Source organism: Nematolebias whitei, chromosome 16, assembly GCF_014905685.2.
Source record: "Nematolebias whitei isolate Nwh7 chromosome 16, NemWhi1, whole genome shotgun sequence".
Classification (NCBI taxonomy): domain Eukaryota; kingdom Metazoa; phylum Chordata; class Actinopteri; order Cyprinodontiformes; family Rivulidae; genus Nematolebias; species Nematolebias whitei.
The window spans coordinates 24,597,957-24,614,889 of record NC_056513.1 but is presented as its reverse complement, the minus strand read 5'-3'; the positions used below and the strand labels follow the sequence as shown (position 1 = coordinate 24,614,889).

The 16,933-nt window shown below is 39.2% G+C and overlaps 1 protein-coding gene across 1 annotated transcript in view; it reads right to left on the bottom strand.

Annotated features, from left to right (window-relative positions):
* LOC119422454 (proto-oncogene vav-like) overlaps positions 1-16,717 on the bottom strand; it is a 51,701-nt gene extending 34,984 nt beyond the window's left edge. The window contains exons 1-4 of the mRNA XM_037689826.1: positions 16,631-16,717; positions 16,414-16,530; positions 5,545-5,661; positions 4,378-4,431 (exon numbers count right to left, since the gene is read on the bottom strand). Coding sequence (XP_037545754.1) covers positions 4,378-4,431; positions 5,545-5,661; positions 16,414-16,530; positions 16,631-16,717 — 375 coding nt within the window. The remainder of the gene's footprint in view (positions 1-4,377; positions 4,432-5,544; positions 5,662-16,413; positions 16,531-16,630) is intronic.
* Between the last annotated feature and the right edge of the window lie 216 nt (positions 16,718-16,933).

Genomic DNA, 16,933 nt, shown 5'->3' with positions numbered 1-16,933 from the left:
CTCCAGTTTCCTCCCACAGACAAAAAACATGCATGTTAGGCTGATTGGTAACTCTAAATTGTCCCTAGGTGTGAGAGAGAGAGTGAATGGTTGTTTGTCTCGTTTGTCTCTATGTGTCCCTGTGATGGACTTGTTACCTGTCCAGGGTGTACCCCGCCCCTCGCACAGTGATTGCTGGACATGGGCACCGGCAACCCCCATCACCCAAAATGGAAGAAACGGGTAAAAGATAATGGATTCATGGATGGATATACAGGAGAGTGATGTACAGGTTTACAAAAAAGCCTTCTCCTCAATCACTATGAATTATTTTCATGAAGTTGGCTCAGTGGTAGAGCTGCTGCCTCTCAGTAAGAAGGCTACCGGTTCAAATCCTGGCCTGGGATCTTTCTGTGTGGAGTTTGCATGTTCTCGCAGTGCATGCCTGGGCTTTCTCCAGGTATCCCAGTTTCCTCCCACAGACCAAAAACATGCATGTTAGGCTGATTGGTAACTCTAAATTGTCCCTAGGTGTGAGTGAGAGTGAATGGTTTGTCCAGGGTGTCCCTTGCTTCTCGCATAGTGATAGCTAGACATGGGCACCGGCGGCACCGGCGACCCGAAAAGGAAAAAGCGGGTACAGATAATGGATGAATGGAAGTTGTTTGAAGATGGCAAAGGGGAGTGGTGGGGCAGAGTTTAAAGAAGTGAACTTCAGAAAGATGTCGGTAACATCAAAATGTGGATGGAAAAGGTGAAGCACCCACATCTGCCTCCACTCTCTTTTATTCCCCACTCTGGACCCTTGAGCAAGACCCTTAAAGACATAAACTGGGCTATAGACTCGTGTGTTACAGGTGCATGTATATCTGAAGGGCAATCTGGTTTGTTTGACAGGGTTCTGAAAATAGACTAATTTATAAAATCTGATTTTTTTTTTAACTTTTTTTTTTTCCCCAATTCACCGTTTACTGACTAATTGACACACAGTTCGTCTTTAAACAAGTTAAATATTGTAAGGATGTATCCCTCTGTCAGTCTCACTGTGTCTGTACTCCCTAGTGTCTCTCAGTAATTACCCCAATCAGCTCCACCCGCGTGTCCTCCAGGTATTTGTATTTTGTCTCATCTAGTCTGTGTGTATATAAGCTCTGGTCTGTGTCTCAGTCATTGTCGGTGCATCGTCTGGTACAGCCCCTGGTTTGTCTCCTGTGTTCTGTGTATATTTCTGACCTGATCCTGTCTGTGAGTTTTGCTGCCACGTCAGCTATTTATTTTTGATTATTAAAGTGATTATTATTTTACGTCCTGGCCTCTGTGTCCTGTCTGCACATGGGTTCGTTCTTGTTCAGCTCAGCCTGAAAATCCTGACAAATATACTATCAATTAGTTAAAATATGTTTATCTCAGTGGGCTACAACAAACCAATTATATCTTATTTACAAACTGGATTCCAATAAAGTTGGGACACTAAACAAATTGTGAATAAAAACTGAATGCAATGATGTGGAGATGGCAAATGTCAATATTTTATTCGTAATATAACATAGATGACAGATCAAAAGTTTAATCTGAGTAAATGTAACATTTCAAAGGAAAAATATGTTGATTCAAAATTTCAGTGTCAACAAATCCCAAAAAAGTTGGGACAAGTAGCAATAAGTGGCTGGAAAAAGGAAATTGAGCATATAACGAACAGCTGGAAGACCAATTAACATTAATTAGGTCAATTGACAACATGATTGGGTATAAAAAAAGCTTCTCAGAGTGTCAGTGTCTCTCAAACCAAGTCGGTAAGAGGATCACCAATTCCACCATTGTTGCGCAGAAAGATAGTGCAGCAATACCAGAATGGTGTTACCCAGCGTAAAATATCAAAGACTTTTAAGTTATCATCATCAACTGTGCATAACATCATCAAAAGATTCAGAGAATCTGGAACAATCGCTGTGCGTAAGGGTCAAGGCCGTAACACTCTACTGGATGCTCGTGATATCCGGGCCCTTAAACGTCACTGCACCTCAAACAGGAATGCCACTGTCAAGGAAATAACAGAATGGGCTCAGGAATACTTCCAGAAAGCATTGTCAGTGAACACAATCCACCGTGCCATCCGCCGTTGCCAGCTGAAACTCTACAGTGCCAAGAGGAAGCCAATTCTAAGCAAGCTCCACAAGCTCAGACGTTTGCACTGGGCCAGGGGTCATTAAAAATGGAGTGTGGCAAAATGGAAGACTGTTCTGTGATCAGATGAGTCACGATTTGAAGTTCTTTATGGAACACTGGGATGCCATGTCCTCCGGACCAGAGAGGACAAGGATAGCCCAAGTTGTTATCAACGCTCCATTCAGAAGCCTGCATTGCTGATGATATGGGGTTGCATGAGCGCTTGTGGCATGGGCAGCTTGCATGTCTGGAAAGGAACCATTAATGCAGAGAACTATGTTCAGGTTCTAGAACAACATATGCTCCCATCTAGATGTCCTCTCTTTCAGGGAAGACCCTGCATTTTTCAACACGATAATGCCAGACCACATTCTGCAGCAATCACAACATCATGGCTACGTAGGAGAAAGATCCGGGTACTGAAATGGCCAGCCTGCAGTCCTGATCTTTCACCTATAGAGAACATTCGGCGCATCATAAAGAGGAAGGTGCGACAAAGAAGGCCCAAGACGATTGAACAGTCAGAGGCCTGTATTAGACATGAATGAATGAATTGACATGAATGGGAGAGCATTCCTATTTCTAAACTTGAGAAACTGGTCTCCTCTGTCCCCAGACATCTGTTGAGTGTTGTAAGAAGAAGGGGGGATGTCACACAGTAGTAAAAATGGACTTGTCCCAACTTTTTTGGGATTTGTTGACGCCATGAAATTTGGAAACAACAGATTTTTCCCTTAAAATGATACATTCTCTCAGTTTAAACTCTTGATCTGTGATTTGTGTTCTATTCTGAATAAAATATTAGATGTTGGCATCTCCACATCATTGCATTCAATTTTTATTCACAATTTGTTTAGTGTCCCAACTTTTTTTTCATCCGGTTTGTATGAAAAATGAAGACATGTTACCACTTTATGTATTAACTACATACAGGAACTGAATACTTCTTCCACCACTGTATTCAATACAGCCCTGACTGGAAGTAGCAAGGCATAACGAGAAGATTAATTTCAGTAACAGATTATAAAACTTTGCTAAATAACCCGAGTTATTTTTTTATTTGCTCCTGAAAACTCAAGTTCCTCTCTGCACAAAAAGTCAAATTACTGCACATTTCTGAACCCACTTATTCATTTTACGGTAACGCATAGCACAAAAAGTGAAAGAGAGATGTGAAACACTGAATTCACACCATCACTCAGCCTTTTCAAGTTACAGATTTACTAAGTTACTTCCTGTTGGGGCTATGTGGGTTGTCTGCAAGCTGCAGTGAACAGTCAGGACTCTGCTCTTGGTTTTGGTTTCTGCCATTATCACTGACGTGTGTTTCCCCTTTTTGATCATGTTTCAAGCAGAAACAGCATCAAAAAACATTTTAATCGATGAAACAAATACATTCAGGTTTTTTTTTCTCGCCTAATATGATATCAACCTCTGTAAAGTTGTCTACAGTCTTGTTAAAAATTTTCTTTTAAATAATGTATTTTATAAATGGGCTCTGAGCGGGGTTAGAGGCAAAATGATCTATTGTTTAACACCCGGACTGCTGCGTGTTTTACAGTAATAGCACTGCTTTGCAGAAGTTCCCCATACCACAGTATACTACCTTTTTATGGCTTTGCAAATGTTCCTAATTCAAATTTAAGTGTTGATTTGTTAAACTTCAAAGTAATATTTTAACTTTAAAGTTTCACAAGACTGATGAGGCTAGTACTTACTAAAAAGGTTTTGTTCTTGTCTGTTTTTATGCTGAAGTTTTTATTTGCAATTTATGAGTGCAGCAAAAAAAAAACTGTAGTCCTTGATTATGGTTTCTAGAGGTTTTCACAACCAGTTTTTAATTTAGTACCATGTAGCTCAAGCATTTCACTACTTGTCTATTGTGTCCTATTCCACTGGCTATAAAACAATGACTGACAAAAAAAGAGATTATAAAGTATTTTAAAAATGACAGCAGTTTCAACAATTGTTGGATAAAAAGCTGTAAGAGGTAACAGAAGCTGCTGTTTGTAAATCTACATTTTAGGTTCGCTACTGTCTTCGAAGTTCATTTAAAGACAAGTTTCTGGGACGTTTAATGTTTTAGTTCCAGAGCATGGCAATGACGCAAAAGTACATCATGAAAACACTCCGGCCCAAATTCACCGTTGTGTTCGATCTGCTTCAATTTAGCTCCAAAAGCTGCTCCTGTTGTTTCCTCTCTCCCATCTTCCATCCATCCATTAACTTTACCCGCTTCTTCCTTTCTGGGTTGCGGCGGTTGCAGGTGCCCATGTCCAGCAGTCCCTGTGCGAGTGATGAGGGACACCCTGGACAGGTCTCCAGTCCATCACAGGGACACATAACGAGACAATCAATCACTCTCTCACTCACACCTATGGACAATTTAGAGTTACCAGTCAGTCTAACATGTATGTTTTTGGTCTGTGGGAGGAAACCGGAGTACCCGAAGAAAACTCACGCATGCACAGAGAGAACATACAAACTCCACCCAGAAAGGTCCCCGGCCGGGATTTGAACAGGAGCGACCTGCTCGCTGAGAGGCGGCAGCTCTACCAACTGCGCCACCGTGCTGCCCCTCTCCCAGCTTCATTTGTTTCAAAATAAAAAGCTCTAATTATTGTATATGGCAATGCAAACACGTCCATCAAGTTCAGCATGTGTGAACAAAAAAATGACTTTACGTTCCATCTTGTAATGGTTGGGAATAACTGCTGGTAATAAGTAATGCAATCAGACAGCTTTATTTAAACGAATGTAAAACTGAAACAATAAATTTTTATTCATTTCTTTGACAGTTTTTTTTATTTTGTAGTCGATCCAATCATGTCTGACACTCATCACTGGAAGAGAGGATTAGTAATAATTTTACTGATAACCATGCACCACTCATTTTATGAAAGCAGCCGTACTGCAGACTGCTGAAAGTCGTCACTTTCAACCCCACAGATATGTAAAACAAACAAGGAACAAATGAGAAAGTAATCATTTATCACTAAATGCAAGTTGTAAACTGGTCTGAGTGTCGAGAATATGATGTTTATTGCCCTGGTGCTTACTTCTATTAATATAGGAGGGTTTTCTTCTAAACACCTTCATAATACCCCATTGGACAAACTGCACTGTTGCAGAGAGATATGTGCCAAGACAGATACACAAACGTCACTTTTTGAGGGATTAGTGATTAATTATGAGCAAAAGGAGTCAGCGGGTGACACAAATTCAATGAATTAATCTGATATCACACACAGGAACAAAAGTGAAAGAAACTGGGTTTGCTGGAACAAAGTAGTAAAGCTGATTTATGGGCAAAGGTTGTCATCTCAAACACCCTAATGAACCTATACTTCTGTTTGTGTTTTGTTTTTTGATTAACAGACAGAGACAGAGGAGTCTTACCTTTGCAAAGTCCCGCACATCAAACAGCTCGAATGCCTCAAACAGGTCGTTCTTCCTGAGATGAAACCTCTCTTGACAAACTCCCAAAAACGTTCGGATGTTCTTCAGGCACAGGAACTAAAAACACACAAAGCCACAGCTGCTCTTTTAACACTAGCAACTGTACTTGGGAGAATCTGTTCTTTTATTTACGTGACTCATAATCTGCAGCTTATTCTATTCAGCTGTCAAGTGAAAGCTGTAAGTCAGACACATAAGGATCCGATCAACAGGACTTCTGCCCAACAATAGTCACAATACTCAGTTTGAACTCAGTTCATTATGTTTTTGAACAAAAGTTATTCACATTAATGAACAATATCAGTCTGCATTCACTCAAGTGTATGTGACATGTTTTATTTCAGAAAAATAATAAGACCCCCCCACCACCAAAAAAAAAGAAACAAATAAAATCATGATTAAAACACAAAGTGTTGGCTGGTCATTGCCTTGTGGTTGCACGATTCTGCTTTCATGTATTTTTATTAGGAGACAGATGTGAATTGCAGGAATAGTCTTTCACAAACTATGTTTTTTGTATTACCCCGGTACTTCCTCTTTGCATATTATATATAAAATTGCTTTCAGCAAACTGTGAGTAATAGCAGTTTTTACACTCTTGAGCCTGTTATGGTATGAAGTCTATGCTGATATGGTGGTCGATGGTAACCTGGGGCTCAATGAGCCCTGTATAAAAAATAGTTGAATGAATAGATAAATAAATAAATGCTAAATGGATGGTAAATGGACTGTACTTGTATAGCGCCTTTCTATCTTATCAAGATACTCATGGCTCTTTACACTACAATCTGTGACCTCATTTACCAATTCATACAGCACTCTACTAGATCTATACATAGATTAATTAGTGCTTCAAAATATATGCAGTGCTACTGATCATGGTGGGAGGACAATTGTTCATGTAGTGCTGTCTGAGGGCTTGAAGATCCATATCTGATAGTGGTTTCCAGACTAGGCCTTTGTGCTAATTTATAATTAACTTTCAATGTACACGGTTTGTATTACAGTGTATGCCTTTGCCACGCAAAGTAGTGGTGTAGTCAGCTGAGATGATGATCGATGGATGATTCCTTGAATTGAAGTGGGCCACAGCTGCGTGCATGTTGTAATATCTCCACACAATCTTGGCATTATAATAATGCAGTTTGGCCACAATAACTCTTGGTTTATCATCCGATCTCTGTCTGTCTGGCGTCTGGTGCGAGCGGTTGATCAACAGTGGCTTGTTCAGTTTCAGCACCTCCATTAACATCTTAGCTATCTCTGCGGGGGTGCTCGACTCTGGCGATTCAGGAACGCCTCCTAATGTTACTTCTTCTCATATAACCCTCCATAGTCTCAAACCTCCTCTTCACTCCATCCACCTCGTTCCTCAGTTCTGCCACGGTATCGCGCAGAACTTCCACTTCGTCTTTGTAGGAGTTGTAGTTTTGTCCCTGGTGTCGTGTTTATGTCTGCGTTCCCCTGAACCTCTGTTTCTATCTTTATAGGGTTTGTGTTTTTTTAGTATCTAGTTCCATCTTGTGTCGTGTTTATGTCTTGCATCCCCTGTCTCTTTCTTTGGCATCTGTGATTACTCACAGGTGCCTTCACTTTGTCTAATTGGTGTTTCCTGTATTTAAGTCTGTGTCTCTGTGTTAGTCATTGTCCTGGCATTGTCTTCTGTCCACTGTTGATGACATGTCTATTTTGTGAGTACATCCTGATCATTCTGTGTTTGTTTTGCTGCCCAGTCAGCTCTTTGTTTCGTTAATAAGTTCTTAATTGTACATATACAGGTATATCCTGACTCCTTGTCTGCCTGCCTACACCATTGGGTTCACCAGCATCAGCCTTTTTATGACAGTGTGAGCAGTTAAATACCCTGTTTTCAGCTTCCTTCACTCTCAGCCTCACCTGGTCAGTTTCTGCTCTGAGGGCCATGATGCTTTAACGACCTCAACCCTCACCGTTTTGAGCTCGCCCTTAATAAATTTAAAATCCTCTGTCAGAGCAGGCTTCATCTCCAACCTAACTATCACCAAAAATTAATTTTTTGTTGAAGTCAGAATGTCAGGGCCGACTCGATAGTCTCTCTAGAGCCCGGCGAGGTCTGAGCCGATTCTCTTGTTCCAGAAGCACCGTGGTTTGAGACTGTGTTAGGCCCAGCGGTCACAGAGTCCCGCAGCCTTCGATTTCTTGAATTTGGAGGTCATATAGCAACTCTGAGTCAATCTTGCGACAATGCTGATCTCAGAAGAATCCAAACAGAGGCAGCAAGAATATTATTATAAAAGGCAGTTTTTTAAAAACTTTACTAATGGGAGTAGAACGTGACATCATCTTGAATCATCTTGTTTTACAGTATATGGACTGTATTTGTTGGAAGACTAAAGCTCTTTTCAACAATGATTCTCGGAAGGAGTTTGAGACAAAGTGATGAGCCATGATCCTTCATGGCTCAGCAAGACTAAACCTTTGGTAGATGCTGTTTTACACCTGTGACACATCCACTGGCCTATAGCTAACTGGTTAATAATTAATAGTTATTAGTCAAAACTTCACTATATTTCTTTAATTTTTTTACAACTCATTTTAGCCTCACAACACACTTTTTTTTGTCTGTAATGCTAACATCAAATGTTTAAATGTGTTTATAATTCCATAACACAATCAGTGAAAATGCAGAAATACGTTTTTGTGGTGACTGTCAAGTAAAAATGAAAATTAATTAACAATTTACATTCAACCTTTATTTATACAGGTTAATCCCATTGAGCCTCGCAGACACATTTATAAGAGAGACCTGATTTTACCGAAGAGTGATGACAATAGTGGACAACAAAGGCAACAATAGACAATCATAAAGGTGCGTACAAATTGAGATTTTTTTTTAACAAGTGAAAGTAAAAGGGTATTTAAAAGAAAACGTAATCAAAAACCCCAGCTATAATGAACAATTTACACATCTACTGACTGTATTTTCTAATCTTTGTAAACTTTTCCAAAACTAGCGTTTCATAATAGGCAGTGAACTGGATAAACCACATTACGATGAACATAAATTTCAGGAATTAGTCTGATGTTAAAAAGGGAAATCCACTGCTTTTTAAAGCTAGAAGACAATAAAAGGAACCACACAAAGTACAGTGTAAGGAACATGGCGGTCAAACATTTGCTGCATTATGTAATTTCCCCGAGTTAGCTTCTACATTTTAGCTTTTCTTTTGCTCTGTTGGTCCATTTCCTGCTCCTTCTGTCTGACTGCCTGCTTCTGTTTGTCTGTCTATTTGCTTGCTTAGCAATGTTAAATGCAGAACTCTAATTTAAGAAAAGAGGAAACGCTAAGTTCTGGCTGATACTGCTGCACACGTCAAACCCTACCAGAGTTTATATCAGCGCAGTGCGGTTACACTTGTTCTCACTGCTCAACTCCCAGTGTGGTAATCCTTGTCACAAGAGCCAGGGATTATCCTCAATTTGTGTAACACCATCAGGTGAATAAGTGTGTTTGAGTACACATCAGAGTGGTCCATGTCTTCAGCTAATCTGTGGATATTTCCTAACCACAGATGACCTCACAGGATTTCCCAGTTTCACATACACACGCTTAGTCATAGTATCTATCTACTGAACACATACACACACATGCACGCGTGTTTAAGACACTGCATTTAATTCTTCTTCATACTTTGAACTAAAATACAAATTGGCCTTTCTGTCTTGCTCTTCCTGAGTCATCTCATATCTGTCCATCTTCTAAGTTTCTCTGCTAACTTACAGCCCCAAGTGTTAGCATGTTTTCACTACGTTTATTTCCCTTCTCGATTAGAATAAAATCCTACTAAACTTCAAAAGTGCAAGACCAAAAATGGGTGTGTATGGTTTAACATCCTTGTTTTTCATATGTTAACATTTTAGACATTTTAATGTTTATATTAGAAAAATCAAATGTAGGCTACTGCTAAGCTATCAGCTTAGTTTACAGTGAGTTACTCTTGTTTCACACACACACACACACATACAAAAATATTATTATTAGTAATAAAAAAACAGCACCTAAAATTTAAATATATATTTTTACAAATTTGATCATGAAAGTTAATCAAAACAGTAGTCATTATCAGGGGTGGAAGTAACAAATTACAAATACTCACATTACTGTAATTAAGAAGATTTTTAGGGTACTTGTACTTTTATGAGTATTTCTTTCAAGTGTGTGATTTAACTCATACTTAAGTACAATTTAGACCATGTAATCTACTTCACTACTTTTAAAATCAGAAGTCGCTACTGAGTACGGCCTCAAATTGAATTAATATTCAAATCGTTCATCTGCATCTTTGTAGCCAATAAGGCTCTCAGATCATGAACGCACTAGTTACATATGATGTAAGCAAAGGACAACTCCGTAGAGTAGAGAGTCATTTATGGACTGAAGATTTGGAGAAAAAACCAAAATGGACACAGAGGACAACACCGTCAACAGAGAAAATGAAGTAAAGGTTGAGGACGAGTGCCCGTGGCCGTACCTGGAGGAATGTTTCATGTACACAGGGAGAAAAGGAGACAAGGACCAGATGCAAACTGTGTTTGATCTCTACAGTGATAGCAGCTCACAAGACTTCAGCCTCTAATCTCAAAAAACATATTACGAGGTTTTACAGCTACCTGTTTGATATTGCTGTTTTATTGTTTGTATGTGTGGGTTATTAGTTTGGTTAAGTATGCAAAGATCTTAGATATTGTCACTGCCATCGGTTTGCCTGGTACTAAAATAAGACGGAGCTTCTGTCTGAGAAATGTACTTTGAATGTAGCTGTTATATACAGTAAATCAAACTGAATACCTTTTATTAACACAATAAAACATCAGTTGGTTAAAAAGTAATTAATACTCTGAGTAGTTTTTAAAAAGAGTGCTTTGTACTTTTACTTAAATATTTTTACAACACCAGTACTTTTACTTGTAATCGAGTACAGTATTTTTTGCTGTATAAGGCACAGTTTTTTGCATAATGTACATGCCCTGCAACGTAGACGCCAAAGCAACGTATTTATGGATTTTTCCCCCATATTTATAAACCAGTTTTTGGCTGAGGTATGACCGTTTTCATTCATTCTGACTGAAAATATTGAACACTAACATTTTCAGCTGTTAAGAGGCATTCCATTGTATCATGTAATAGGTAAAAGTGGATATTAATTACACAGTCAGCTTGACATATTCTGACACCGTCGTCTACCTGGAGCAACCGTATCAGCTTCATTTCGCTGCGCCGCCCCGGTGAAATGCAGCTAATTTGACCATTGCAGTGCATTTATTAAGTAAAAGTTCAACTGAGACACATCTTTACAATAAAGTTGAGCTAACAAACAATTGTTTTTAGGTGTTTATCTTGTTAAATTTTAAAGAAATGGACAGCGAGTTTCCCTCTGCGTGTTCATGTTTCCGTGTATCGGCTTTTGAAATACAGCTGATTTGACCGCCAAAGAGCATTTATTAAGGAAAAGTTAGACTGAGACATACCTTTGCTATAATTTTGAGCAAACAAATAATTGTTTTAAGTGTTAATCTTGTTGAATTCTTGTTAAAGTCCTCCCGTGCACGCTCCCACGGTCGCCATTTGGCAGCCAATCGATTTTGGGCACAACACCGGCCCACATTTCCTGGTTCGGCCCACATTTCCGTGTTGTCAGTGGTGATGCGTAACAAACGCGACGTGTCAGAGGTGATGCATAATACATGCAACATACACGGCAAAGCGACATATTTATGTTTTTTTCCACTTTATTAGATATATTTGAACTGATGCAACTTATAGGGCGGTGCAACGTTTACGGCGGAAAATACGGTACAATTTAAGCACTGTAACAGTACTTGTATTTTAGTACAGATTTTCAGCATTCTTTCCACCTCTGGTCATTATTTGTCATTTAGCTACATAGCAACATGTAAGCTACCTATATTGTAAGAAAAGTCTCAAAGGAGCTGATTGTTCAGGAGTAGAGCACAGAATTTGTTACGTTTTGACCGAGCAAGGCCAACCAGTGATGAGCTCAACATCCCTGCTGTGTGAATAAAATGTGTTGAGAAAAGCCAAAAATATTAGTACACTTGTTTATTTCTTAATTATTATTTCACACAAATATTTGACCACAACAAATAGCATACATATAAGTTATTTGAGCATAACTGTGAGGTGGTGAGTATTATTTCTTGAAATACATAAACAATGTTTGAACTCTGATACTGATAATCTGGAAAGGTTTTTTGTTTCTTTTTGGCTTTTATCTTATCCATCTTCGCCTAGATGGTCTTTGCACTTTTGAAGCATATTTCTGCTTTACTGCAGTTTGTTGGTGTCTCTAAATCAATTTTTAGGCATTCTGGCAGTGTGGTTTCTGTGCTAGTTATTTCTATTTGCATGTTCAATGCAAGTGTGTAGTGATGTAAGCCAGTTAAAATTCATGCTGAAGCCAGCATCGTCAAGAGCTGTAGCAACACAGGGTTTTTATGTTCGTCTTACTTGTTAAACAATAAAACTTTCAAAAACTGGGAACACCAGAGACAAAAAACAACATATTATAGCATATGTTAAAGAACAAAGGAATGAAGGAAACCATTCTGCAACCATTGCTTGGCAGAATGCCACCTCATCCCAAAAAGAAACACTATTCACCAACAGTTACACAAAATTTTACATTCTTTTGAACGTCTTTCTCTGCTTTTGCTGATTTTTTGGACCAAAATGTACTGTTTATGAGAAATACAAACAAAAAGTCTAGGGGTGTCTTGTTTTTTTTTTTTTTTTCAAACTGAGTACAAGTACTTCAGTTTGGTTACTTGCTGGTAATGAGTGATAAAGCTGAGTATTTAATGAGTTAGTACTTAAACACTACACTGTGACTTTAGAAACACATTTTTTAAATCAGGAAAACAGCAAACAGTCATGCTGTCTTAACATGACCTGTGTTTATCTTTAAATATCTCCAAAGTATGAATATTTTGAATTTTTTGCCCTTGGTTACTTGTGAAGTTGAAGAAAAGATGACATCACCAAGCAGAAAAGTGGTATTGGTCTGAATTATCGGGGTGTTTTTACAAGTACAAGTATTTGAGGCTTGTACTGTATCTGGCCACTCAATAAATCTACAGATATTTGGGATTATTTACTACCTTGTATACTATTTGATGGTGAGCATATGGTGTTGTGCCCGAGTGACCTTTGACCCCCACTATTTCCAGTCTGGCACTGGATGTGCACCCTGATAACATGTTCAGTGTTTACAGATGATAATGAGACGTACTGCTGCAATTTCTGAGGTAAATGTTTTACACTTATTCATCTTAATGGTGAACCAAAAATGTTTGTAACTGCCTAGTGTAGGGGTTCCCGATTCTGGTCCTTGAGGAACTCCATCCTGCATGTTTTATTTGTTTCTTTGATCTAACACACCTGATTCAGTGGTTTAATTACTTCATTGAGTTTGGCAGAAACTTGTTAATTACTCTTTCATTCAAATCAGGTTTGTTAGAGCAGAGGAACAACTAAAACAAGCAGGGTGGTGTTCCTCAGGGACCAGTGTTAGGAACCACTGGGTGAGATATCATCATCTTATTTTAAATCAAAATACAAAATGTTGCTGTTATCAAAGCCAAATACCTGCTTCTAAGAACAACCTCATCCAGAATATATTAAAGTTGGTGTTGATTTATTTGTTCATAATTATATTATGGTCTCTTCTACAATCAGCTACTTTTCTTTTCCCTGTCCTAAAAGCACATCACTTTTTACTGATGTCCTGCATCATTTCACCTGCTCCCTAAGATGCTTTGTTTCAGCTTTTTATGTTTTTCTCTCTTCAAAGTATTGAAATGTCCAATATGCTTTGGGTAATCAGCTGATGGGTGAAACAGTGAAATGTAATACAACTCCTCAGTCTTTGTTTGATGTTTGTCCATGTAGCCATTAGGCAGACATCATACAAATCTGCTACATAATGGTGCAGACCAGTGGTGTCCAAACCTGGTCCTCATGGGCTACTATCTTTTATATTTTTGTTTTAGGTTTTACCCTACAACTGAACTTTAGGTGATTCTCTGCAAAAATGTAGATTTTATATGTTCAGGATTGGCCACAGCTAATCTATATCATCAGGGAGCAAATATGCATGATGCCTGTTTAGTGTCTACTTTGTCATACATCAAACAAAGACTGAGGCGTTGTCTAAAATTTCACTATTTTTCACCAGTCAGCGGATGATTTAAAGCATAATGGCCATTCCAAAATATTACAGAGACAGAAGATAAAATAAAGCATCTCAGATGGTGAAAAGGCGCAGGATGAAAGAAAAGTGCTGACGTTTCGTCCTTCATCCAAAGGACTTCATCAGTTCGATGAGCCACAACAAAATGAGTCCCACAAGCACCACACTCACATAATGGACCAACCAGTTTGCTGGTGATAAGATGTTTTCTGCCCCCCCCCCCCTCCCCCGTCGACTCCTTGGAGGCAGCCAAAGCCAAAGTGGTTCAAAACATCAAAGTTCATGCTCACTAATCCAGGTAGCATGAACTTTGATGTTTTGAAACACTTTGACTATGGCTGCCTCAGAGGAGTCAACGGGGGAGAGGGCAGGCCGCAGAAACCATCTTATCACTAACAAACTGGTTGGTCCGTTATGTGAGTGTGGTGCTTGTGGGACTCAGTTTGTTGTGGCTCATCGAACTGATGAAGTCCTTTGGATGAAGGACAAAATATCTCAGCAAAAAAAAAGAAACCGTGCAGATGACCTGACTGAACTTTGCTGGATTTTCAACCTGGATTACTGAACATGAACTTTGAAGAAAAATGCTGTGTTTTTCAGAAAAGGGAAATGCAAAGTAGATAACTCGTAGAGTCCATAATAAAACTATGAACAAATAAATTGGCACAGACTTCTAAACATATTTTCAACCAGGTTGTTATCAGCGTCAGCACTTAGCTTTGATAGCAATATTTTGGGTTTTCATTGAAAAAGACAATAAAAGTTCTTAAAAGAGTAACAAATATCTTTGTTTGATGTTTCAGCTCATTAAGATGGAAAAATGTAAATATATATATATTTATATTTATATTTATATATACATATATCCATCCATCCATTATCTTTTACCCGCTTTTTCCATTTTGGGTCACGGGGGTCGCCGGTGCCCATGTCCAGCAATCACTTTGCGAGGGACGGGGTACACCCTGGACAGGTCGCAAGTCCATCAGAGGGCATACATACATATATATATATATATATATACCTGTATATATTTTATTTTTTCCAAACCATCTTTCTATGAACGGGTGGCTTGAGAGAGTAGTAAAAGAAGCTACAACAAAAAACTTTACAAAACCAGCAAAGTTCAGTCAGGTCATCTGCATGTTTTTTTTGTTTTTGTTATTGATATGTTTCATCTTTCATCCAAAGGACTTCATAAGTCCGAGGAGCCATTACGAACTCAGTCCCACAAGCAGCACACTCCCATAGCGGACCAAGCAGTTTGCTGGTGATAATGTGGTTTTGATGTTTTGAACCACTTTGGCTATGGCTGCCTCAGAGGACTCGACGGTGGAGAGGGCGTGCCCCAGGGACCGTCTTATCACCAGCAAACTGATTGGTCCACTATGTGTGTGTGGGACTGAGTTTGTTGTGGCTCCTCAGACTGATGAAGGATGGTAAATGGACTGTACTTATATAGCACCTTTCTATCTTATCAAGATACTCAAAGTGCTTTACAACAATCTGTGCCTCATTTACACATTCATACAGCACTCTACTAGATCTTTACAAAGCTAATTGAACAAATCATTCTAATGAGACTAATCAGAGCTTTAGATCACATTCATACACTGATGGGACACACATCAGAGGCTATGAGGGGTTCAGTGTCTTGCCCAGGGACACTTCAGCATGTGACTGCTGGTGGATTCGAACCCCCAACTCTCGCATTGGAGGACGACTGCTCTAACCAGTCAGCCACAGCTGCCCCAATGGATGAAAGGATGAAAGATGAAACATCTCAACAACAACAAAAAAGAAACCGTCCAGATGATCTGACTGAAGTGTGTTAGATTTTTTTTACCTGGATTATTGAGCATGAACTTTGACATTTACAAACCCTATTTAAAACCATGGAGGAGGTCTCAAATTTCATCTTTCTAAAACTCACAACGGAGCATTAAGCCCCCTCTGTTTCACACCTTCATACATGTGACCAACACGTATCTCCTGTGGTGCCAGGCAAACAAAAACCCTAACCATTCTCTGTTGGGGGAGGAGTGAATTTAATCTGCCATGTGAATTTAATCTGCACAACGCAACACTTCATGCCATTTAGAGCTTGGAACTGCACACGTCAGCTTTGAACTGAGAAAGAGCCCCTGGATGGGAAGCAAAGCATCTTCAGCTTCTTCATTAAAGTCCAAAGGTTGAATTGTTTTGGTCATGTCCTGAATGACTAAGCATCTATACTAGCATGATGTAGATGAGTAAAAAAAATAAAACGGGCAGCAAACTAGCAGTGCGTTTTAGAAGATAATTCCTTTGTTTTTTTACTTTGGATTTTCTTTAATCATACAAAAATGAATACATTTAAATCTCTTTGTCTGTTTCTCTTTGTCAACATCATGATAATCATCTTGTCCTTTCTCCATGGGCCCAGATAAGGAAAGATACAGGTTACAGCATTTTCTTATCGTACAGCCTTTGGGCTTATTGATGCGTGCTGGCTGGGAGTTGCTATGGACGCAACTTATGGAAATGGAGCAGGAAAATATTTTTTGTGCAAGTGTGTTACCTGGGACATCTGTGGCCGCAGGTTGATCTCTTTCAGGTTGACAGCCTGGGGCATCAGGTTGTTCAGCAGCTGGCAGAGCAGCACACCATCTCTTAGAGCTTGAGCCAGGTCACACACCTAGTTACATGCATGACACACACGTGCACAGAAAACTCAATTAGGGGGAGAAGTGAATTTCTGTGTAGGTGTATGCATCAGTGAGCAGCAGCTGATTTACCTGAGCTCCCCCCCATGTGACTCGGTGGCTCTCAGGAAGAACCCGGCACTCGATCAGCCACATCGCACACTGCCGCCACAGCTCCATCTTTGTTTTCTGACAAGTGAATGGATGCAGAGATGATATACTTTCCACTTAAATGACACAAAGTTTAGCGTAATAAATTGTAATTTTAATTATTGGTGTGGCAAATTCCAGAATTCAATCAACGTGGGTTAAATTTGCCTCAAAAAAGTTACAGCAAACCCTGCATTGTCACACACACGCAGGCCTGTCAGGAAAATACTTAAACAGCCATCACAA